Genomic DNA, 26112 nt, shown 5'->3' with positions numbered 1-26112 from the left:
AGCCAATGGCTCCTGTCCTGGAGGGTGGCTACACCATCTTTGTGCCTCCTCCCTGAGGGGAGGGCGGCACATCCCAATTCCTATTGGGGGAATCCTCCAATCTCAAGATGGAGGATATCTAAAGGGAGGGGTCACCTCAGGGGCTGTCCTGACTTGTGGGTGGCTCCTCCTTGTTTTCCTCATTCTCACCTCCAGCCTTGCCACCAAAAGTGGGGGGAGTGGCTGGAGGGGCGGGCATCTCCACTAGCTGGGATGCCCTGGGGTGCTGTAACAAAAGGCATGAGCCTTTGAGGCTCACCGCCAGGTGTTACAGTTCCTGCAGGGGGAGGTGAGAAGCACCCCCACCCAGTACAGACTTTGTTCCTGGCCACAGAGTGACAAAGGTACACACCCCATGTGGCCAGAAACTCGTCTGGTTGTGGCAGGCTGGCAGAAACTGGTCAGCCTAGCACTAGGAGTCGGACCGGTATTCAGGGGGCATCTCTAAGATGCCCTCTGGGTGTATTTTACAATAAATCCCACACTGACATCAGTGTGCATTTATTGTGCTGAGAAGTTTGATACCAAACTTCCCAGATTTCAGTGTAGCCATTATGGAATTGTGGAGTTCGTGTTTGACAAACTCCCAGACCATATACTCTTTATGGCTACCCTGCACTTACAATGTTTAAGGTTTTGCTTAGACACTGTAGGGGCATAGTGCTCATGAACTTATGCCCTCACCTGTGGTATAGTGCACCCTGCCTTAGGGCTATAAGGCCTGCTAGAGGGGTGACATACCAATGCCACAGGTAGTGAGAGGTGGGCATGGCACTCTGAGGAGAGTACCATGTCGACCTAGTCATTTTCTCCCCACCAGCACACACAAGCTGCGAGGCAGTGTGCATGTGCCGAGTGAGGGTTCCGCAGGGTGGCATAAGACATGCTGCAGCCCTTAGAGACCTTGCCTGGCAACAGGGCCCTTGGTACCAGGGGTGCCATTTAACAGAGACTTATCTGTGGGCCAGGGCTGTGCCAATTGTGGGAACAAAGGTACAGTTTAGGGAAAGAACACTGGTGCTGGAGCCTGTTTAGCAGGGTCCCAACACACTTTCAATCATAACTGGCATCAATAAAAGGCAAAAAGTCAGGGGGTAACCATGCCAAGGAAGGCATTTCCCTACATGAAGTTTGCAGGGGATTCTGGGTAGGAAGATTTTGGGGGATCCATGCATGCCACACCTCCCTGGACTCCCCCGGTGTCTAGTTTTCAGAAATGTCTGAATTTGGTAGGTTTCTCTAGGTGCCGGTTGATCTAAGGCCAAAATACACACAATGCAAAAAAGGGTCAGTTTGGGGTAGAAAAATGTGATGGGTCCACGTTGCATTTTGGGGTTTTTTTCTGTTGCGGCCCTTAGGCCTGCCCACACAAGCGAGGTACCATTTTCTATCAAGAGACTTAGAGGAACACAGAATAGTTGAACAAGTGTTATTATCAATTGTCTTCTCTGCATTTGCACCTTCCAATTGTAAGACAGTGTGTAAGAAAGAAGTCATTTTGAGAAATGCTCTCCAATTCATGTACTAGCACGGGTACCCCCAAATTCAGATATGTGCAAATAACCATTGATTCTAAACTCCATATCTTGTGCCCATTCCGAACATACATAACTTTCCTTGAGAGCTATTTTTCACGCTTAAAATTTTACCAAATTAATTACTGTATACCCGGTACACAATGAAAGACCACTGCAAGGTGCAGCTCAGTTATTAGCTCTGGGTACCTCAGAATCTTGGTAAACCTACAAGACCTATATATCACCACAACCAGATGGGTCCAGCGGATGTAGCTGTATATTGCTTTAGAAAATCTGTGATATTTAGAAGTTACAGATGAAAACAGACACAAATGGCTGTTTTTTCAGCTCAATTTCAATATTCTTTTATTTCAACTGTTACTTTCTATAGTAAAGCCTTGAAGGATCTACTCAAATGAACCATGCTGAATTCAGAATTTGTTTACTTTTTCAGAAATGTATAGCTTTCCGGGATCCACTATTGGTTTCATACCCGTTTCTACCACTAACTGGACGGAGGTTAAAAGCACAAGTAATAGGTAAAATGCCAAAACTGTGTTCAAAATGTGGTTTTCTGATTCAAGTCTACCTATTCCTGAAAGCTGGGAAGATGGTGATTTTAGCCTTTGTTGATGCCATTTGCAAGAGAAAAAACAGACGGTTTCTACTGCAACACTGATTTCTATCCTCCCTACCCCTCCGCCCCCAAAACCAAATTTAGCTGTATTTTAGATAATTTATTGGTCCCTTCCAGGGGAATCCACAAACCATGGGTACCTTTAGAATCCCCAGGATGTTGGGAACAAAGGGTGCAAATTTGGAGTGGATACCTTATGTGGACAAAAAGTTATGGGGGCTCAAGAAGGAACTACCCCAAATAGCCAAAAGAACGAGTTACTTACCTTCGGTAACGACTTTTCTGGTGGATACATTAGCTACCTGTGGATTCCTCACCTAATGAATACTCCCATGGCGCCAGCATTCGACGGAAATCTTCTTCCTAGTCTCTGCACGTCGACGAGGACGTCACTCTAGCCCACGCAACGCCGTCTGACGTCATACAGGCAATAAGAGGTCCTCGCCGACGTGCCGACGTCAGTACCAACACTTTTTACGTGCATGAGAACAACAACCCAATGCAATGAAAGAGCAAGGCAACATCCCATAACATTGTAAAATACACAACATTGCAATAAAATGGCTGTAGATTTAATATAACTCTATTCTTTTTTTAAACCAACAAATATATGCAAATCATGTATATACACAAAGATATATACATATATATATACATATAAATATATACAAGTATCCATATATACAACATCTATTGCAACCTTGAAGACCAAGAGGTTAGCGCACTCAAGGATTACTTGGTAAGACCAGAAAGGCAACGGGGAGGCAGGTGGCTACCGTGAGGAATCCACAGGTAGCTAATGTATCCACCAGAAAAGTCGTTACCGAAGGTAAGTAACTCGTTCTTCTGATGGATACAACTACCTGTGGATTCCTCACCTAATGAATAGAGTCCCAAAGCAGTACCACTCCCGGTGGTGGGTGCCGAAATGGTCAAACCAAGAAATCCTGCAGCACTGACCGTGCAAAATGGCCGTCCCTTCTGACCTCAGAGTCCAAACAGTAATGTTTCGCAAAAGTGTGAAGGGACGACCAAGTTGCGGCCTTGCAGATGTCGACCACAGGAACACCCCTGGCCAAGGCCGAAGTGGCCGACTTAGCTCTGGTGGAATGAGCTCTAATGCCATCAGGAGGATCCTTCTTTGCCAAAGAGTAACAGATTTTAATGCAAAGAACAACCCACCTGGAGAGTGTTCTCTTGTGGACTGCCTTTCCTCTCCTCTTGCCCACGTATCCGATGAACAGCTGATCCTTCAGCCTGAAGTCCTTCGTTCTATCAATGTAGAAGCTTAACGCCCTCTTTGGGTCCAAGCGATGTAGTCTCTCTTCCTCCTTTGAAGGATGAGGCGGAGGATAGAACGTGGACAAAGTAATTGTCTGGGCCAAATGGAAGGGTGAAACAACCTTCGGGAGGAAAGCAGCCTTGGTCCTCAACACCACCTTATCCCCATAAAAAGTTGTATAAGGGGGTTTTACCGATAAGGCCTGCAACTCACTCACTCTCCTTGCAGATGTTATAGCCACCATGAAGACTGTTTTAATAACCAAATACCTTAAGGGGCAAGAATGCATAGGCTCAAAAGGGGACCCCATAAGGAAAGTGAGGACCAAGGACAAATCCCATTGAGCCATAACGAATGGTTTTGGAGGATATTTATTTAGAAGACCTTTCAAGAATCTGAGAACAATAGGGGATTTAAATAACGATGGTTGATCTGGAATACAAATGAAGGGAGAAGGAACTCAGGTTGCCCCGTTCAATCTCCAGGCATGTAGGTGTAGACTCTGGAGGTTGGGGTGTAAAACCTGCCCCTGCGACTGCGAGAGGAGGTTTGCCCTGAGAGGGAGACGGAGCGGAGGGCACAGTGAGAGTTGGAGAAGGTCGGAGTACCACACCCTCCTTGGCCAATCCGGAGCTATTAAGATGACTTCGGCCCGGTCTTGGCGAATCTTCCTCAACACTCGAGGAATCAAGGGTATGGGGGGAAACGCGTAAAGCAACTGGTCGCATCAGGTTATCAGAAACGCGTCCCCCAATGCTCCCTGCACCGGATACTGGAGGCTGCAGAATAACGGACAATGCGCGTTCTCCCGAGTGGCAAACAGATCTATCCGAGGAAACCCCCACATCTGGAAGATTAAACGGACTTGATCTGGATGGAGACGCCACTCGTGGTCGGCCGAGAATTGGCGACCGAGACTGTCCGCACGTACATTCAAGACCCCGGCCAAATGATTTGCTACCAAGCAAATCTGATGGTCCTTTGCCCAGGACCATAGTCGAAGAGCTTCTCTGCAGAGAAGGTACGACCCTACTCCTCCCTGTTTGTTTATGTACCACATCGTGGTAGTATTGTCCGTCAGGACCTGTACCGACTGACCACGAAGGGAAGGGAGGAAGGCCTTGAGAGCCAGACGTACAGCCCGTAACTCTAACAGATTGATATGAAACATCTGTTCCTCTGGAGACCAAAGTCCTTTGATCTCCAGATCTCCCAGATGAGCTCCCCACCCTAGAGTGGAAGCATCCGTTATGACCGTGGCCACTGGTGGCGACTGCGCGAACGGCTTTCCTTGCGAAAGATTGTTGGTCGCAATCCACCACTTCAAGTCCACAGCAGCATCTCTGGAGATCTTGACCGCACCTTCTAGATCTCCCTTTTGTTGAGACCACTGCCTTCGGAGGCACCACTGAAGAGCCCTCATGTGCCAGCGAGCATGCGTGACCAACAGTATGCAGGAGGCAAACAGACCGAGCAGACGAAGGACCTTGAGGACTGGAACTACTGCTCCATTTCGAAACATTGGAACCAATTCCTGAATATCTTGAACCCGCTGAGGCGGAGGAAAGGCTCGATTCAATGTTGTATCCAGTACTGCCCCTATGAACAGGAGGTGCTGAGAGGGCTCCAGGTGAGATTTGGGCACGTTCACCGAAAAGCCCAGGTCGAACAACAACTGGGTTGTTGACTGCAGATGATACGACACAAGCTCCGGGGACTTGGCTTTGATCAACCAGTCGTCCAAGTAAGGGAATACTGCTATCCCCTTCCTTCTGAGCTCTGCCGCAACCACTGACATCACCTTCGTGAAGACTCGAGGTGCTGAAGTAAGACCAAACGGAAGGACCGCAAACTGATAGTGCTGCGACCCTACCACAAACCGGAGATACTTCCTGTGTGACTTGAGTATCGGAATATGAAAATAAGCATCCTGCAAGTCGACAGACACCATCCAATCTTCTTTGTTCAACGCCAAAAGCACCTGTGCTAGGGTCAGCATCTTGAACTTTTCCTGATTGAGGAACCAATTCAAGATCCTCAGATCCAGGATCGGTCTCAACCGACCATCCTTCTTGGGAATCAGGAAGTACCTTGAGTAACAACCTCGACCCCTTTCCTGCTCTGGGACCAACTCCACCGCGCCCTTTGAAAGGAGGACTTGAACCTCCTGTTCTAGCAACAGGAGGTGTTCTTCTGAACAATAAGATGGGCGGGGTGGGAGGGGGGGCGGAAACTCCCGAAAGGGAAGGGTGTAGCCTTTTTCCACAATACTGATAACCCAAGTGTCCGTTGTAATAGTCTCCCACTTGTGGAGAAAATGCCGTAATCTTCCCCCTACAGGAGAGGAGTGAGTGGGAAATGGTGGAAGCCTAAGGCTGCTTTCCCTGCTGCACCCCTCCAGAGGACGAGGAAGAGGCAGAGTGCTGTTGAGAGGCTCCTCTGGTGCGGGCCCTACCTCTCCCTCTAAATGATCTATAGGGGTGAGAAGAGGCGGGTTGCTGGAACCTCCCCCGAAAGGAAGAGGAGGAAGAGCCACGCCCAAATCCACGAAACCTCCTGAAAAACCTGGAAGAGGCAGAGGAAGAAGGAGCTTGCAGCCCTAACGATTTGGCTGTGGCCCTGCTCTCTTTAAATCGCTCCAAGGCCGAATCTGCCTTTGCTCCAAACAGTTTGTCCCCATCAAACGGGAGGTCTAATAGGGTCGACAGCACGTCCGCAGAAAACCCTGAATTACGGAGCCAGGCCTGTCTCCTCGACACCACAGCCGTGCCCATCGCCCTAGCCACCCAGTCGGTCGTGTCCAGCCCAGACTGGATAATCTGGGTTGCGGCAGCCTGGGCGTCCGAGACAACATCCAAGAGTCCCTGGGGAAGCTCCGTAAAAGAACATGAAATATCATCCATAAGAGCATGGATATATCTCCCCAGAATGCAAGTTGCGTTGGTGGCCTTCAACGCCAAACTGCAAGAAGAAAATATTTTCTTGGATTGCGCATCCAGTTTTTTGGAGTCCCTGTCTCCAGGTACCATCGGGAAAGATCCAGGCGCTGATTTCGATGAACAGGAGGCTTGCACCACCAAGCTCTCCGGCGTAGGGTGTCTTGAAAGAAAACCAGGGTCAGATGGTGCAGCCCGATATCTTCTGGCCACAGCCCTATGAACTGCTGAGGAAGATACAGGCTTCTTCCACACCTCCAACACCGGATCAAGCAAAGCCTCATTAAACGGCAAGAGAGGCTCCGCTGCAGCAGAGGCCGGATGCAGCACCTCCGTCAATAAATTCTGCTTCGCCTCTGCCACCGGCAAAGACAGGTCCAGAAAGTTACCGCCTTCCTCACCACCGCGTGAAAGGTAGCAGCCTCCTCCGTATACTCCCCTGGAGATGAAAGGTCCCACTCAGGGGAAGTATCCAGCCCACTGGCCGTATCCAGACCATGCAGTCCATCACCAGAGTCCTCAACCTCTCCTTCCTCCAGGACTCGCTGGTACTCCTGCTCTTCCAAAAGACGGAGAGCACGCCTCCTTGAATGTAGTCTCTGCTCAATACGCGGAGTCGACATGGCCTCTGCCGAAGTCGAAGATCGGCGCCGATCTCTAGAAGCATCCGACGCCGCATCCGGCGCCACAGGCAGCTTCGGCGCCGATGAAGGAGCAGGACGAAGAGATCTTGGAGCCGATGGACCCACCGGAGTCACAGGACGAAATCCCGACGTCGACGGGATGGAAACCTCCGGAGCCAATCCCTCTGAAGCCACCGGAGCGGCCACCGGCGCCGACACCGGCGCCGAGCCCACATTCCCAAAAGGGAGAAAGGGCATAAAGGGTGCCGGCCGAAGAGGCGCAGGATCACCCAATGAAAAGGCCAAAGGCCCCGAAGGACCAGCCGGAGCACCTCCTGGAGCCATCTGCTGAAAGATGGTATACATCGCATTCAGAAATGCAGTACTATCGGCTCCAGGGGCGGGAAAAGCCGGATACTGAGGTGCCTGGATCGAAGGCGACCCCGACGCCGGCCTCGACGTCCGCGACGCCGGAGACATCACAATAGGCTGCATCACCTCAACCACAGACGCTTGTCCAGGGGAAGTCGGTGACGCCGGAGAGGGCAACGGCGTCCATGGATGCGGCGTGACCGTGGGACTGACCTCCCAAGTCCTCCGACGCCGAGCCAAAGGCGACCTCGAATGAGTCTCCTTGCTGGAATGACGCCGTGAATCTCTACGGCGCCGGGAGTCTCGATGACGCGGATGAGACCATGGCGAGGAAGACTTTTTGTGATGTTTTTCCTTTCTCTTCGACTTCGCCAGAAATAGTTTAGCCTCACGTTCTTTGAGGGCCTTCGGATTCATGTGCTGACATGAATCGCAAGTCACGACATCGTGGTCGGAGCTCAAACACCAGAGACAGTCGGAGTGAGGATCTGTAACGGACATCTTGCCCCCACACTCTCGACAGGGCTTGAAACCCGACTTTCTCTGAGACATTGTTATTCCAGAGAAGAACTACGCAGCAGAAAATACACTGTAACTACTAAAGTAACAGTAGCTCCCTCGAAGATAACCGTTTCGAATGCACGGAAAAAAGGGAACTGACGTCGGCGAGGACCTCTTATTGCCTGTATGACGTCAGACGGCGTCGCGTGGGCTAGAGTGACGTCCTCGTCGACGTGCAGAGACTAGGAAGAAGATTTCCGTTGAATGCTGGTGCCATGGGAGTATTCATTAGGTGAGGAATCCACAGGTAGTTGTATCCATCAGAAAACTGTGTTCAGAAATGGGGTGGGAAGGCTTAGCAGCGAAAGGGTGAGGGGGAGTCAAGCAACAGCACATGCTTCTCTTAGAGCTGCCTTTTCACTCTCTTCTTCAGAAAAGGCTCCAGCACAAGTCTTAGATTATCTTGTTCAGCTTCCATGAGAACAGCCTTCAGCACGTGGGTTCAAGAAAAAACAAGACTCATGTCCTTCATTTTTACTCTGAGTGGAGTTCTTACTGTCTTTACCAAATTCCAGTACTGTTTTGAGTCCAGAAGATGGAAAGTTTACTTTATAGTAACAACCCAACAGTGGACGACGACGCATCTAAGGCTTATAATGGTGATTCTCTCATGGTGCCAGCACACATAGTTTTCAACACTTTCCTTGCATTATAATCAAAACTATCACCAACTTGCGGAAGGAAAACTTTAGTCACCATAGCTTCCTATGCTTTCTAAGCTTGCCACTGGGCTGGCTCCTGCTAATTATTTGCCTCCTTTTCCACTTCAAATAGAAATCCCCCAGATGGTCAACCCATGCATTCTACCTCCTTGGGTGCATGATGCCACAGTATATGGAAGAAGAACTACAACAAAACGCCTCTTTTCACTGGTGTCTGGAAGATGAAAGGGGAGATGCCAAATCGTCCTGTCTGTCTTTGGGTGACTCATGCCCACTGTATCACTTTTCTCCCACTAGGGCCATTATCTTTCCAGCCCTGCTTGTTAAGCACATATTCCAAACCTCGGAGGTTAGAGGTTGGGGCTCAGGTAAAGCCTAATTCATAAAGGGGGAACTTAGGCCACTTGAACTGGGCAGTTAATACCCAGTTCATGAAGCAAAAATGTAAAATCAGAACTATAAATCTAAGTTATAATTGCATAACTTCTAAAACCCAGCAAGCATGACATTTCTAATCTCTTAAAAAGAGAGTTTTAAAAAACCTGCACATACTGTACACGTATATACATTTGTGGCAGCCCTTTGCGTGCAGGGCTTTTAATTTCTGGTTACCGCGCTAAACATGGGGCAAACATAACTATTTTGTGGAACTGAGACTTGCCCCTGTACGGGAGTTGTAGATTTGAGCTACATCAGGTCACATTAATGCCTTAAATACCAAGATCGGTTTTGCTTTGACATTGTAATGTTGAAGCCTACGCTCTCATGTGACACAACCGACTTTTAAACCATATGCTAGGTTTTTAAATGCCCAGAGTAGAGAGAAGAGAGAGAGTAAAGAGAGGGAGAGAGAGAGAGAGAGAGTAAAGAGAGTACAGAGTAAAGAGAGGTGGAGAGAGAGAGTAAAGAGAGGTGGAGAGAGAGAGTAAAGAGAGGGAGAGAGAGTAGGGAGAGGGAGAGAGAGAGGTGGGAGAGAGTGTAAAGAGAGAGTGGGAGAGTAGGGAGGAGAGTAAAGAGAGGGAGAGGGAGAGTAAAGAGAGAAGAGAGAGAGTGGGAGAGAGAAAGGAAAGAGTAAATAGAGAGAGTGGGAGAGAGAATAAAGAGAGAGAGTTAAGAGAGGGAGTAGAGAGAGGGAATAAAGAGAGAGAGTGAGAGAGAGTAAAGAGAGAGACTAGAGAGAGTAAAGAAAGAGTGGGAGAGAAAGAGCAGAGAGAGAGAGTAAAGAGAGAGTGGAAGAGAGAGTAAAGAGAGAGTAGAGAGAGAGAGTAAAGAGAGAGATTGGGAGAGAGAGAGTGGGAGAGTAAAGAGAAAGAGAGGGAGAGTAGGGGGAGGGAGAGAAAGGTTAAAGAGGGGGAGAGAGAGAGGGAGAGTAAAGAGAGGGAGATGGAGATGGACAGAGGTAATAGGTCACACTCTATCCCACACTGGGCCTTTAACAATGGAGCCACCTTTGTATTTTTATTTTGAATTTGCCAAAAAATCCAATCTGTGTTTGCCACTTCAACGCCGGGTTTTCAGGTGGTACGCACATGGAGTAAGAGAGGTTTAGCGTGCTTCCACTGCCACATAGCAGCAACCTGTTAACTCGCTGGTGTGTTTTTTGACAAACTACAAATTCATTAATTGCTGCAACGCGAAGAGGGCAGCGACAGTAATATTATGTTAGTTTTGTATGTCATTTTTTAGTACAAAAAAGTTACAGATGTAAATCTTATTGCCGATTTATATTTTCTTCCTATTTGCATTCATTGACGTGTGAATTCAGTGATTCATTTGTTTCAGAAAGCCTTGACCAATTTATACAAAAACAATTGCTGGCTTCAGAATTTTGAAGTTTCCAAAATAACGGATTTGAAAATATTTTCCAGGCAAACCTTTTGTTAAATCCAAATCTTAGAGTAATTTTTTTTTTGAACATTTAAAAAAAAAATACTTGCATATTTAAGCATGTAATTTAGAACATACTAGCATAAAAAAGAAACCCTGGGTATCTGTGGGTCTATGCGGAAAAGGAACGCAAATTTGGACTGGATATAATTTGTCAAAATAAAGTTTTGATGACTTAATCATGAACTGATTCATGTGCTGAGAAAGGGCGTAAGACCAGCCCAGAAGTAAAACCCTAGCGGTCATGGAGTTAAATAAATAAATGCAAAAAAGTGCAACCTAAGAGCAAAGCCTCCTTCCTCCAGAAACAATGATCCCCTCTTGAGATCACAGGAAGCAATGAAAGCAGAGTTTGTGTGTGCACAGTCTTCACAGCAAACACAACAGAAGTAGGTTAAAAACTCAGTGTTATTCCAAACAACGTTTTGATAACAACCAAAGAACTAGGGCCACAATACAGATGTTACCTCGGCAACATACGCTGAGCCTTCAAGATTTTTGGGGCCGATCAAGTTGCAGAATATTTCCTTGACAGGAAAGGTCCTCCCTGGGATTTTTACAACTGGACAGTTTTCAAAGAACTCAGAAAGTTTTTGGATATCCAAGGTTGCCGACATCACCACTATCTTCAGCGGGCGTTTCCGACCAGAGCACATCTTCTGCTGGAAGAGCTTCTTAAGCAGACCAAAAAGGATGTCCTATGGTTAGAAAGAATAGGACAGAGCAATGAGAAGGGCAATCAACTGTCACATCAGAGCTACATTCACAGGCATTTCCCACACAGTACACTGTAAACATATCAACACTAACAAAGGCAGTAGGTTTTGATTTGTATTTATCATGAAATGATTTGCTGTGGTAACAAAGCTGTGTTTAGGTTATTGTTGTGAAAGACAGTTATCTACAAAGTACATAAAAACCTATATGCAACATACCACATTAATTATTGTGCTAAGGAAACTGAAGGAATTGTAACACGGACAGTGAAGTCACACTATTAAAAGTGCAAGAGCAACGACAGACCTGCAGACTAATTTGCCTACTATAGTGCAGGAGACCCAGAAAGGGGAAACCCTAAAGGGTTTCGCAGGCCATATATCCGACAATGTCTAATTAGTTATGCCATGCAATATATTCTTTGTTGTATTGCAAACCTTCAAGCAAATACTCTTTGTAACTGTTTTCTGTAGCCCCTAAAGTCTCATTCCAGACAAATTTTACACCTGCAGGCATGGGCTCCATTCGTTTTAAGTGTTAACATTACAAAGGCAGCAGGCGAAACGGCGTTCTCTTTTTTGGAGAAACGTATACAAGAAAAGCATGGCTGGAATTACCAGAATTCTGCTTTATGTTGTCATCAACAACACAAGGTATGGCAATCACAGCTCTCATCTGCGGATATAAAATTAAATGTAGAATGCTAGTGTTCAAGCCATTAACTCGTCAGTCCTGCACAGGATTGCGACACACAGGTTATCTCTGCAAACCACTCTCCCCACACACATAGCACAGTAACGCATTATAATGTGCTACAATTAAAGCACTCTACCACCAAACAACCACAGAGGAGGGATCGACAGCCTCACACACCTGCCGTAGACTGAGCACCCCACTACCACCAGTTGTGAATTCTAACTTCAAAGCACAGAAAGAACAGGTATAGACTAGGTCTGGCCATTGACTTCGCAAACACGACAGGGCCACATCAACAGTCAGCCTGTAAACGAGCACTAAACCACAAACCAATCCAAAGTAACAGGTGTGCACTATAAGCTGCATCTGAAGAAGTGTTTATTTAATGGGACGTTAAAATCTACGACCATATTGGGAAAATACATTGACAAGTAAAAGATAAAGAAGCACAATACAGAAAATATATAACTCTGCAAAAAAGAAAACTTACGGTGCTTAGACTGCGCTCATGAGCTTCATCAAGGATGATTGTGCTATACTGGCAAAGATTAGAGTCTGCAAGTATGTGTCGCAGCAAGCATCCATCCGTCATGTACTTGATTGCAGTATCCTGAGTGAAGCAAATGTTTTTTTTTTCATTTGTGGCATGTATTACAAACTGGTCCTCCAGTTATAACCCACGTTTACAATTGGATCTTATTTGCACATTTTTCTCCCCATCCGCTTTCAGCAGTATAACTCATGAAGTATAACAAAGTTTTGCCCAAAAACAGGACTTTTTGCATTTATAGTGTGCACATTACCTTGTTCGCATTACTTCAGGAAATTCAAAAGGCGTGGGCCAAAAATTGAAGAAATCATATTTTTTCCCTGTGGGCTGTGAGTTTGGAAATGGGAATAACTAGCTAATCTGTACTTCAGAGATTCCAGGTATGAGTGAGAGAATGGATTCTGGAAGGTAGATAGCGCATGATGTACAAACCTAATTTTGTGATTACATAGCCTGCATTTCTCAAAATCATAGGGTTTTGACCCCAAAATAAAATTTTACTGTTTGTAAAAGCCATTTTAAGGGTTGAAACAGTCACCCTACTCGTGAAAACGCTTAGAGACATAGGGCCTCATTATGAAATTGCCGCCCGCCAATGCCATACTGCCATCAGGCCACATGGGCGGCCTGAACCCCACCAGCCCTATTATGGGTTCCATGCTGGGCCGGCCGGTCGGCGGAAACAGTACTTCCCTCGGCCGGCCCAGTGGGGAACAGGGCGGAGAACAGGGCCTTAACACTGCAGCCAGCTCCTAATGGAGCCGGCTGCAATGTGGAGGTGCAGTTGGTGCAGCAGCACCTGTCGCGCATTCCACTGCCCGTAATTCAGGCAGTGGAATGCGCGATGGGGCTGTGCATGGGGGCCCCTGTACTGCCCATGCCAAGTTCATGGGCACTGCAGGGGCCCCCTAGGCTGCAGACTGGCGGCAGCCTGGCGGTGTCAGCAGTTGGACCGTGGTGGCTTTCGCCACAGTCATAATGTGGCGGTCGGACCGCCACGACCGCAGCAGTCCGACTGCCACCATGTCCCTGGATAAGGACCCCCATAGTTTGAATTGCAAATAGGAAGGGGTGTGAAAGGGGTACTCCTTTATCATCTGCCATTAGGAGAGGAATGCCTCAATGATTTGTGACTGCATTTGTGCTTGCTAGCCATTGATAAGTTACCCACACCTGAAAGAGGAGAATGGTTTGATTTGCAATGAGAAAGTCGTCACTGTGGGAACCGGATGTGTTGCCCTATACAGATTGGTTTTCTGAGGGAGAGATTAAATGATCACGCTTTACAATTAGTTATTAGCTCAGACTTAGAACTGTTTAAATCTAAGCTACCGTCTCACACAGAGGACTGGATTTTAAAAAGTGTTCTCTAGATTCAGCACCTAGGAACAGTAAAGCGGATATACACCTGTGTGTCATCCGCATAGGACTGCACTGTCAAGGATCAACTTGGAATAAACAAAAAAACTTTTAAATCATGTTTGGTTTTTAACACAGGGACTGCTTGCAATGATGTCAACATACGTCCTCCCTGGTGAAATGTTCTGATTTTTTTATGACACTGCACTTTGCCTGGCAGAAAAACAGCCCCAATGTTGCACGTTTAAAACATGTAGTGCTCTATTTACAAAGGAAACACAAGTTTATGGCCTGAAATACCTCATTTACGCCTGCCAGGCTGGGAGGTGTAAATGCATTTAGTATTTTAGATTTCTCCTCGAGGAGTGAAGAGAAATCTGCAGAAGTAAATCCCATTCAAGGTGGATGATGTAGGCTTTACAAGGCATGGTTTGATTTGTTAGTTTGGGAACGCTCACAAACAGGTAGGTTTGTGAGCATTTACAGACTGAAATTTGACGCCGTCCTGCCTTTTAAATGGTTGTAATGCCACGAACACCCCTTTCAGGATCGCGAAGCGGAACCGATCACTCTCAGCACTGGCTGGGGTGTACGGAAAGAAAGGGGCTTCTCCACAAGCAAAAGTCTTTTACCCACAAAGACAAACAAGCATTTGCAATGCAAAAGGTCTAGCATTTTCGTGAGTTAGAGCTATTGGCATTGTAATTTCATAACTGGACTTTTCTTGTCACATAAATTGGTCAACCCTGCATTATAATTTTGTCTTTTCCTACGATAAAAATTATAGTTAACTAAAGCCCTTCCATTTACCTTCTTCCTCTATCTTAAAACAGATACAATTATCATATAAACCTTTACTGGAAATAAACTTTTGGGATTAGAGCGTAATGCTCAAAACACCATAACAAAAATATCATTTGGGACGGATTAAAGGGTGAAAGGAAAAAGGGAGTCGGGAGTAAAGATGGAGAGGACAAGTGTCGTAGTAACAGTGTCATGAGCCCTGGAGTAAGAAAGGAAAACGGTTAACTGCAATTTCGGTAGGAAAATACAGCACTAATTAGAGTTTAGTGAGGTTCTGAGGTCTCTGGGCTCCAGTGCCACTGCACCTTTTGTTCCATTGATAACTAGGCCTCAAGAGAGAAAGCGAATGGGGCAGAAAAAGAGAAGCGAAAGGAATACAACAGACAAAAGGAAGAAAGAGAAGGGGCCATGAAGAAATAAAAGAAAGAAGGGAAAGAAACAACAAGAAAATGAAAACACAACTAAGAGAAGAAATAGAGCAAACGTGTGAGACAAAAAAAAGGGAAGGAAGCTAGCAAACTAAAGATAAAGGGGAAAAAATAATGATAGAAGTGTGAAAATAAAAATAAAAATTAACATTAGAGAAAAAAGGAGAGATGGTGGGAGATACAAGCAGCGAAGGAACCGGGACATGTATGTACTGACATATTTCCCACAGACACAGAATGAGAAAACCACTTTGACACTTCGGGTCCCGACAAGTAACTTGTGGCTTCCACATACAGATGGGAAAAAGCGCGATTAATACTAAAACGTGAATTGACAGATAAACATACGAAAAACACCAGAAAAAGGAAGGAAGAAAGATGTAAAAAAAAAAAAAAATTTAAAAAAAAAGTGAAAGGACGCATACCGAGTCAAAGGAAAGACCAAATAAAAAAGACAAAGAAAGAATGAAGGTCAGAGAAAAAAATAGTGAAAGAATGAACACCTGATGAAGAAAAAAGAGAGGAACGAAACAAGGAAAGAAATAACCAAGTTTTGCGAGTTTGAAAGAGGAAGTAGCAAGAGGGAAATAATAAAAGGGATAGGAGTAGAAATAAACAGTTGAAAGAAAGAGCGAAACTGTTAAAGTGTGGATTTTAAGAGCTGGAAAGAGAAAAGTGGGGGACAAAGAAAACATTGCGAGTAAACATAGTAGAGGAAAGAACGGAGTGAGACAGGTGAAACAGACCCTCCCAAAGTTGTATGTGAAGCCCACTACAGCAATATTGGGGTGCTTCAGATCAGGATTGGGGGTATAGACAGAGCTGTGCCCTGGCCCAGTGCTGGAATAACAGAAAGGCAGCTGATAAGGATGAGAAACGGAGCACCGTGTAATTTTTGGTATTGGATTAATTGGGCGCTGCAGATTAGGGTTGAGGTGCACTGACAGAGTTGTATGTGGGCTGCAGTACAGGAATAGTAACAGACACACAAGGTCAGAAGTGAGGTAGGTTCATGGAGCTATGTGTGGAACCTAGTATTAGTGTGCTAGTATTGCTGAGCGTTAGTCACCAGGTGCCCTGGTGAAGCTGCGAGTGGGGCCCAGTATGGGAGTGGCATTGCCTCTGGACCACAGAAGCAAGAAGTCTTGAAGGGGGTGTGTGTGAGCCTTAGTACTGAGAAGAAGTGTGCACTGAATGTTAGAACTGATGGATTCTGGCGGAGATGTTGGGGTTTCCATCAACAGTGGCGTTGGATGTTAGGCTTGAGGTGCACTGGCTGAGCTGTGTTTTGCTCTTTTGGGTCCAGTATTCGCATGGCAGTGGGACTGAATATTCGAATTGAGCTGCTGTAATGGAACTGTATGTGGCGGGGTTCCAGTATAGGAAAGGAAGTGACCTCCTAGGGTAGAACTGAGGTGCACTGATAGAGCTGCGCCCGAGGTCCCAGCACTAGAACAGCAGAGTCGACTGTAAGAACTGAGGTGCTATGGCAGACGGCATATGTGGGGTTCTGGCACAGGCACGGCTGAGGGGCTTGGAGTGTGTTAACTGATGTGCACTGATGGAGCTGCGCCCGAGGTCCCAGTACTGGAACAGCAGTGTTTACTGACTGTAAGAACTGAGGTGCTCTGGCAGACAGCGTGTGTGGGGTTCTGGCACAGCTGAGGGGCGTGGAGTGTGTGAAGTGAGGTGCACTGATGGAGATGTGCCCGAGGTCCCAGTACTGGAGCAGCAGAGTCTACTGACTACAAGAACTGAGGTGCTCTGGCACACCTCGTGTGTGGGGTTCCTGGCATTGGCACGGCTAAGGGCTTGGAGTGTGTGAACCGCGGTGCACTGATGGAGCTGTGCCTGAAGTTCCAGTACTGGAGCAGCAGAGTGTACTGACTGCAAGAACTGAGGAGCTCTGACAGACAGCGTGTGTGGGGTTCCTGGCACTGGTGCGGCTGAGGGCTTGGAGTGTGTAAACTGTGGTGCACTGATGGAGCTGTACCTGAGGTCCTAGTACTGGAGCAGCAGAGAGTACTGACTGCAAGAACTGAGGTGTTCTGGCAGAAAGCGTGTGTGGGGTTCCTGGCACTGGCACTACTGAAAATCCAAGCCAAGGAAGGGCAGGAGCCATGCCGGTGAGAGAGGGTGCAGAGAGCCCACAAAGACCAAATGTGACCATTTAACAGCCTGATTTATAGCCTTGTTTACAGCTTAACTCAGAGGAAGAATGCTCTGCAAATGAAAAGGGAACCTTCCCTGGACAGGAGAAGGAATCAAAGCTAAAAAAAAGTCCCCTACAGACTAGATAAACAGGACAAAGCATAATTATACAGTAGTTGGTCCCTGCTCTCACACAGGAGGAGGGACAAAGAGGCATGACTGACCACTAGCAAGCAAGGATTTTTAAATGACACAAACTAACAAATGAAATAGCTGGAAGTCCACAGAAGAAGTATACTTAAAAATATACAAGATCGACCTAAAAAAGGTAAGTTGCACATGGTGCACCAATCCCTATTTGCAGAAATCTAAACTACGTAGATTTCTGCATAGCAGGAACAGGTGCCATGGAACTGTTTCAGATGACATTGCCAGAAGTACACTTGGAAACCTGCATTGCCCAAATTACCATGCATACTTCTGGGAATGCTTGTCAACAGAAAAAACTAATAGTATGTTCAAGCAGAGATGTAAATCTGCTCTGGTAATTTTATGCTTATTTCGTGAACAGGCCAATTCATTGTTGCTGTAATGAAGAGCCACACTGCATCAACAAGGACACCTGTGCTAGAATGGTCAATCACATGTCTGGTAATAAAGAAGTGTAGACGTTTTCTGTTGGTCAGCCCGACCTCTAGTAACACCATAGTTTCAGCAATTTGTGATGCAAATATCAACAATAAAGTGTTCCTACCTTGGAGGAGCAGTCATCAAAGCGAACCTGGTAACCCACTGTGGTTCCTAGTGAGCAATTCAACTCCTCCGCTACACGCAGAGCCACGGATATAGTTGCTACTCTTCGTGGCTGTGTTACGCCAATCATCCCATGCTTTGCAAACCCTGCAATAAACACATCCTACCGTTATCTTCAAAGTAGGAACTTAAATGGTAGCCTAAAGGAAAATGATGGGCATATAAGAACAGATTGCACAAACATGATTGAGAGAGACACTTCTACAGAACATTCTGACCCCAGTTGGTTAAACAAAGGCCCTTGGGATTCCTATCAAGTAAAATGTAAACAACGTATCTCAAGCCTCACTAGTGACAGAAATACCTTTTTGACTCACGTTAACCCATTTAACCCCTCCAGAGTTTAAGGAATGATACATTTTATGATCAGGTGGATCCAGGAACGAGTGAAATGTAGATAAATACATAATGCCAACCTACACTTGAAGCTGTCTTTTATAACATTATTGTACCAGTTTCTTTAATTGCCTTTCTGAGACCTGAACGTGCTCCCTAATTGGTCTTATGTACTGAGTTTTATAAATTCAGCAATGAGGGGAACATAACTGAAACTCACTGAGACTATAAGAACCTCATGGTGGGCCCCAGCATTAATCTCATCACTGCCACACAGCTTTTCACAGCACCCTTCTATGCTTTTCACCATCTAAAGCATTTGCAAGACTGTGGAATAAAATGTTCGCTTTTGTGGAGTGATATAGAACTTGCTTGCTTTTTAGGTATTGCATATTACATTGCGTTTTGCTCACATTTCTTTCTTGAATTTGAACCACACTTATGCAAACTGTTTTAACATTATGTACAATTAAAAAATATCATGAACACACTGGCTACTCATTTACACTTACCTACCTACCTGCTTTATGCAAATACTGAGGCAGCTGGGTAGTTTTGCCACTTCCAGTCTCTCCGGTGACAATTAAAAAGTTCGAGTCTTTCACAGCTTGGACGAGTTCCTTCCTGTACTCGTAAATTGGAAGGACATCCCTTTCCATTTCTTTCCGGGAACTGCTGCTTCCTTCCATTGCAGTTGCTATTTATAATCCATTCCACATGGGAGTACAATCAGACCTTTACAAGAGCGGATGAGCACAGTGTGATCAGGCAGACTAGCTCTGTGAGTAGACAAAGGGGATTTCAGACCTGGAACTTTACTGATCACAGGTTCAAGTCACACAATGACCACAATCAAACTACCTTTGCATTCCCCGAGCAGTGCATTTCCTCGTCACACAGGTAGGATTTTCTTTTATGCCAATGCCAGTGCACCACCATGTTCCGTGATGCACATATTCATGACCTGCAAATATAAAGCACGTACTTAAAAGCCATATGAAGATGGGGAAATCAAATTAACACCTAATACAAAGTCTATATTACTACACAACACAGTTTTAAAGAACAATGATGTGACGAGAGAACTTCCTCAAAGTATGGGCAGCAGATACTCAATGCAAAGACTACAAAAAGCACATAGTAAAGCCTGAAAGCACATTTACAGACTTTCACAAGTGAATGCTCTAGAACAGCGCTATTCACTGTAGGTCTCGGGGGAGACTGATAAATGCTGGATTCTAAGAATTACCAATAAGTAACTGATTTCTATTTAGATTCCTTGAACCCAAATGTGTCTTCTATGGATATCATGAAAATCGATCTGGCATGGATCAGGGACTCCTGTACCTACATTGGATAGCCATGATAGAAACAAAGGAGATGATAAAGGAGTCACAATATTTCATTAAAATGGTGACACAAGTGACTGTTGGCAAATTAGCTGTCAAAGGCCTGCACAACTGGATTACATTATTTTTTACCTTTTCTCAAAACACCTTGGAAAAGCCTACATGATATTACTGATCAACACTGGTGCACACAGGAGAGCTGACAATTCTGAGGAAAAGAACAAAAGGAACAGATCAGGGTAACGTTTTCTAAAAAGGAGGATGATACCTTAAAACCCTTAGGGAAATAATCACTAGTATATATGTGTGTATATACAATTTCTGAAAAGATGCCCTTTTTATGGCATGTGCAGTGAGTGGCTAAGGTCTGTGGTGCAGTTACCATGTGCCACCCTGCTCCTGATTTAATTGGTTCTGGCATACCTGCAAAATATTCCTACCTTAGAGATTCTCCACAATGGGTCTTGTTGTCGGGTCCAACAACCAGACCTGACCGACCTCGCCAAGTGCCCCCTGATCTTATCCAAAGAACCAATGCTAACTACATTGCCCATCAGCACCCCAAAAGAAGCCATCATTCATGAGCCCCATCAGACCCCTGCCCCCACCATACCTACTCCAGAGGAATGCAATCCATCAGCGCCAAGCTACAGCCATTCTGAACACCTCCATCTCTTCCGCCACCTTCCCAGATGCTTGAAAACATGCAACTGTCCTGCCACTGCTAAAGAAACCATCTAAAAACCATTAAATGCTTGCCAACTTCAGACCGATCTCCCTGCTACAATTCTCGGCCAAGTTCTTAAAGAAAATCATCAACAGATACCTCCCTAAATACATCATTAACCACCAACTGCTTGACACCACTCAGTCTGGTTTCAGACCTAAGCACAGCATGGAAACTGCCCTCATCACTGCCATGGATGACATCATCATGACTCTGGACAGACGGGATACTGCAACCCTAATCCTTCTGGACCTCTCAGCTGCATCTGACATGGTATCCGAGCCCATCTTCATCCAACGACTACTCAACATCGGAATTCAAGAATACGCACTTTGATGGATCTGCTCCTTCCTCACTGGAAGGACACAGTCAGTCAACCTGGCACCATAACACCTCGAACGCCCGCGACCTCATCTGTGGAGTTCGCTATGATCCTCCCTGAGCCCAATCTTCTTCAATGCATACATGACCCCTCTAGCCAACATGGTTTGCTCTCAGAAAATCAACACCCTACAACAACGCATTCTCTCCCTCACAACAAAATGCCCAGTACTTGGAATAAGTTCAAAACCTGCATGACTGAAATCTTCTACTGGATGAAGACCAACTGCCTAAAGCTGAACACAACAACGCCAAAATTATGATCTTCAGGAGGAGCACTTGACCTTAAGACTCCACCTGGTGGCCAACAAAGCTAGGGTTGACATCTATCCCCAGCACTCACATCAAGAACCCTGGGATCTTCATAAACAGCATACTCAACATGACCGCCAAAGTCAATGCCGTTACTGCCTCATGCTTCCAGATCCTGAACATGCTGAAGAAGATTTTCAAATGGCTCCAATCAGCACCTGAAAAACCATCACATTTTTTCTGGTCACAAGCAAGCTGGATTATGGGAACACCCTCTATGCCGAGATCAACAAAGAGCTCACAAGAAGGCTGCAGACCATTCAGAACTCTGCAGCCAGAATCACTCTCAATCTCCAATGCTGCACTCACATCACACCACACCACACCTGAAGTAGCTCCACCGGATCCCCATATACAACAAGGAGAATTCAAACTCCTCCCCCACACTTTCACGGAACTACATAACAGTGGCTCAACATACTTCAACAATTGCATCTGTTTTCACAATCCTTCCAGCCACCACCGCTTATCCAAACTCCTATTTGCACACACCCCACGCAACACAGAAAACGAGATCCTGTGGTCAAGTCTTTTCCTACATCACTCCTAAAACGAGGAACGCCCTGTCACTACACATAAGAGCTGTCTACTCGCTTCCTGAATCCTGAAAGAAGCTGAAGACCTGGCTTTTCAAGTAGCTCCACAAGGTCCTGGGTTTGGCTATAGACTCACCTGTTCAGTGCAGGATAACCTCCTAGAGCATAGAATACAGTTTGTACATCATGAAAGCTACTCTATTTCCATTCTCTGAATCAATCGATAGGGTCAGGACAAAGGACGTGCTGTTGAATCAATTGAAAGAAAATAAAATAAAAACAGAACCTAGAAACTCCCCCCTTCCAACACAACCCCCCCACCCCACCCCTTTGGTCTCTGTGTATGTTACCCATTAAGTGTTGTGTTTTAGAGTCTTTGAGGACAAAGCGGACAGTCACCCTCTGTTCACCTCGTGTAGTAAGGCTCACACTTTCCATCTGAGGCTCCTCTCCCTTTCTTCACTAAGTCATGCCACTTCATCCCCTGAGGCAGGAGGATCTTGTGATGCCTATAATTCCGATATCATGTCGACCAGGCACGAAAATCGTCCCCCAAACAGTCATCCCTGCAAACATGGCGCATCCGTACCTTCTCTGCACTCGCCCATTTGACCACATCTTTTTTCCAGGAATCATGGGTGTGAGGCACTAGCAAGCCATGCCATAGCTGTGCGTCGCTTCCCTGGGACTAGACCAAGAAGGATGAATTTCCTACTACGATGTTTCTTGGCCGGTGACAGGAGTAGTCCCAGCAGTACTGATTGGATGTCCAGTCCACCCCAAGGCCTCATTTAGAGTGTGCACCACAGTGTTCCCATAGGAGGACAGGGAGAAGCAGGACCATAGGACATGCAGAAATTCCACTATCGGTGTGTCACATCGGGGACATGCAGGGGACTGGCCGGGGTAGACTGCGTGGAAAGTTTGCAGAGTGAGATACGTCTTAGGAAGGATATCGTATTGAATAAGTTTGAAGCAGGCATTGGAGCTAACTTTACGCACTCCCTCATATATTTTTACACAGTCTTTGGCGCAAATTGGTTCCCCAATTATCGTCTCCCATTTAGTCTGTATGGGGAGTGTTGTCTCAGCTATATCCACTCGTAGTGCTCAATATAGGTGGGGGATCAATGTACGTCCTTCTGCCACATGTAGCATAGCCGACAAGGTAAAGGAGCCAAGCAGCCAAAAGGGTCATATGGAAAGGAGAGCAACACCTCTGCGCCATGGTTGAGATTTTTATGTATTGGAGGTATTGTCCTTCCCCTAAGGAGAACCTGTCCGTAGCTTCTGTGCTGGTGATGAAGCGTTGTTCAGTATATAGATCTGCCATATTTTCCCACCCCCCATCTTTCCATCGCTGGTTCGACATGGAGTCTGCTATTTTTATAAATAGTTGTATCACCCAGAAGAGCATCTCAGGAGCGTACTGGGCTTAATGTAGAACCCTTTGAACTGCTCCATCCCATACTCTTGCCACCGAGCAAATGTTATGGGGAATTTTAGGGGTAACCCGATGTCCCATCATCAGCAAGACTGACAGTGGTGTCCCACAGTACGTACCCCGCAGCAGCCTCTTCTCTGAATTGTCCTCTGAGTCGAGCCAGTGAAATGCATGTTGCAGTTGGGCTGCCATGTAACAAAGTTCTAGGTGGGGAACCTCCAGTCCTCCCTGCTCCCACGTCCTTTTTAAGGTATCTAATCTGACACGTCTGTGCCAGGGCCCCCAGAGTAAGTCCACTATTAAACTGTCTATAGACCGCAAGTAGTGGCCGGGATCTCGAAAGTCTACGGTGAAGGTCATACAGACAGCGAGGAAGTACAATCATTTTTACAATGGCAATTTTGCTCTTCAGTGACAGTGGCAAGGCACTCCAGAAGCGGGTTGAGTTTCGTATTCCCTTGACCACCTGACCAATGTTCCGGTCATGGTAGGTTGGAGCTGTGTGTGCCAGCTGCACCCCAAGGTAGCGTATCTCTCGTGGTTCCCAGGGGATGCCCGCTCTGGGAAGATTTCCAGAGGAGACCTCCACTAGTCTTCCCAACGGAAGCAGTAAAGAATGTTAGGGGGTTGACTCTCAATCCCGAGATTTCTCCGAATTTGCACATGAGATTCAGCAAGATAAGTGCGGAGTACGTCGGCTGCCGCAGATATACTAAGACATCCTCCGCATAGTGGGAAGCCCTGTGAATGGTCTCCCCTAGCGTAATGCCCCATGGGTGTAATGTGTGTTTAAGGGTTGCCGCCAATTGCTCCATGGCCAGGGTGAAAGTAAGCAGCAAGAGTGGTCAGCCTTGCCCGGTGCCCATGCTCAACCGAAAAGGAGCAGACACTACACCCCCGGACCACAGACTAGCATATGGGCAGCATGAAGTAGGCGGACACAGCGGATCAATCCAGGTACCACACCAAAAACTCGAAGTACGTGCCATAGGTAGTCCCAGTTCAGGGAATCAAATGCCTGTTCAATGTCTAATAGGGTCAGGGCACAGCCATCGGTTAGTAGTGGTGGAGCATGGTAGACATGGGCCAAGTGCCTTAGGCTGTATAAGGTATTCCGCTTCTGGATAAATCCCTACTGGTCCGGGTGAATCAGAGTAGACATCTGGGGGAGCAGACGGTTTTTTACTGTCCACAAGTCCAAGTCATGGCACACGTCCCAAATAGTGATAGATCAATCTGCAATGTTACCTGCACCATAGTTAGCGAGACACTACCTTCTTGCACTCCCTGTTTTTTTCATACTGTTTGTCATGACTGGGAGCCTCCCCCTTCAAATCCCCACTGAGTGAGAGAAGGATCTATAAGATATGTTTGAGTGCACAACAGGGGATGACATCGGACTGGCTAGTGCTCCCAACGTTAACTTAAATGTCCCCTGTGCCCATCCTTTTGTATCCTATGTGTACCTTGGGAAGAATTAGAATGCACAACGAGCATGAGACCTCTCTGGAGTTAATATACAACCCTATTGAGTCCAATAGGATGGTGGCATTCACCATGGATTCTGAGACACTGTATATATTAAGAGATGAAAACAAGAACTGGAGTGGAGTAGTGTAGAGTGGAGTGTGGTTGATTAGGGTATATTAGCGTGAAGTGGGGTAGAGTGGAGTGGGGTATATTGGAGTGGGTTAGTATGGACCGGAATGGGGTACAGGGGAGAGGGGTTGATTGGAGTGGGGTGGGGTGGGGTAGAGTAGAAGGGGTAGACTGGAGTAGAGTGGAGTGTGATAGATTTGAATGGAGTGTGATAGATTTGAATGGAGTGGGGTAGATTTGGTTAGAGCGAAGTGGAGTAGGGTGGAATGGAGTAGATTGGAGTGGAATGGGGTAGCCTAGGGTGGAGCTGAATGGGGTAGACTGGGGTGGGGTAGATTAAAGTGGAGTGGGTAGACTGAGTGGAATGGAGTGAGGTAGATTGAAATTGAGTGGATTGGGGTAGCCTGGAGTGGAGTGTGGTACAGTTGAGAAGACTTGAGTGACGTGGAATAGATAGGAGTAGAGTGGGATATACTGGAGAGGGTTAGTGTGGAGGGGAGTAGATTAGGACAGAGTGGGGTATATATTGTGATGTAACTTGGCCAAGTTCTAGATTGTAGACGTGTGGGATTCCAAGGATGCCAGTTGACTCTGGGACCTCGGAGGAGACTAACGCCAGGTTGTGTGTTTCCAATAAAACTTATGAAGGAAACCCCTATGTGTGTGGACATCTATTCTTAACATTTTGGCGACGAGGGTTTTGAAAGACGGAGGTCCGGTGCGCTTTCACACAACCTGGTGTTCAACGTGGCTCTCCCGGCGGCTCAAGGAACGCCGCTCCACCCATCCCGGAATATCTGGAGAGGACGGCGGCGTGTCCGGCACTTTACATGGGATCCTAGATGCCGAGTGGGGCACTACATTGGCCTCTTTATGCACCAGGCATCGATCAGCTGTGGTCACTGTTGGTGGAGTCCCATAAGGGGAGAGTCATCCCACGCGCGCTGCCCCTCGTGCACACAAGTGAATCGGTAAGCCTTCATGCGCATGCTCGTGCTGTCGCGTGTGCCTGGAATAGCCGATACTGTTGCTGGGAAAGACTAGAACGACAACCTGATTCAGAGTGAGCGGACCAGAGCAGGGGCCATTTTTTTCTCTTTAAGCAGGCCCGGAAAACGCTTTTCAACTTCAGTATAGCCGATATTGTTGCCATGGGAGATGTGAAGCTGTAAAAGTCTAGAGCGACGACCTTATTCAGAGTGGGGGCCAATTATAAAAATAAAAATAAAGGTTCTTTCAGTCTACTGTACCTATTGAGAGAGACCTACCTTGTTACATTGGTATTCATACTCTTGTCGAGTGAGTATGGCTGCACAAGCAAATATCATTACTCCTCCATACTTTTTGTCACAGGCAGGTCAGCCTGACATCTGTTGGGAGGACTGGATAGAGAT

The 26112-nt window shown here is 46.5% G+C and overlaps 1 protein-coding gene across 3 annotated transcripts in view; it reads right to left on the bottom strand.

The window, feature by feature from the left end:
- DHX40 (DEAH-box helicase 40) overlaps positions 1 to 26112 on the bottom strand; it is a 266557-nt gene that overhangs the window by 203941 nt on the left and 36504 nt on the right. For 2 of the 3 annotated variants that reach the window (XM_069226422.1, XM_069226423.1), the window contains exons 2-6: positions 19232 to 19334; positions 18891 to 19149; positions 17976 to 18121; positions 12420 to 12539; positions 10984 to 11214 (exon numbers count right to left, since the gene is read on the bottom strand). In XM_069226422.1, the coding sequence (XP_069082523.1) occupies positions 10984 to 11214; positions 12420 to 12539; positions 17976 to 18121; positions 18891 to 19059 (666 nt within the window). In that variant the 5' untranslated portion in view covers positions 19060 to 19149; positions 19232 to 19334. Of the gene's footprint in view, positions 1 to 10983; positions 11215 to 12419; positions 12540 to 17975; positions 18122 to 18882; positions 19150 to 19231; positions 19335 to 26112 lie in introns of those variants that run through there. The other variant, XM_069226424.1, reaches the window with a different exon arrangement.

The sequence above is a fragment of the Pleurodeles waltl genome, chromosome 3_1 (assembly GCF_031143425.1).
Source record: "Pleurodeles waltl isolate 20211129_DDA chromosome 3_1, aPleWal1.hap1.20221129, whole genome shotgun sequence".
NCBI classification, from domain to species: domain Eukaryota; kingdom Metazoa; phylum Chordata; class Amphibia; order Caudata; family Salamandridae; genus Pleurodeles; species Pleurodeles waltl.
The sequence above is the reverse complement of the archived record's forward strand: the minus strand, read 5'-3'. Positions and strand labels throughout refer to the sequence as shown.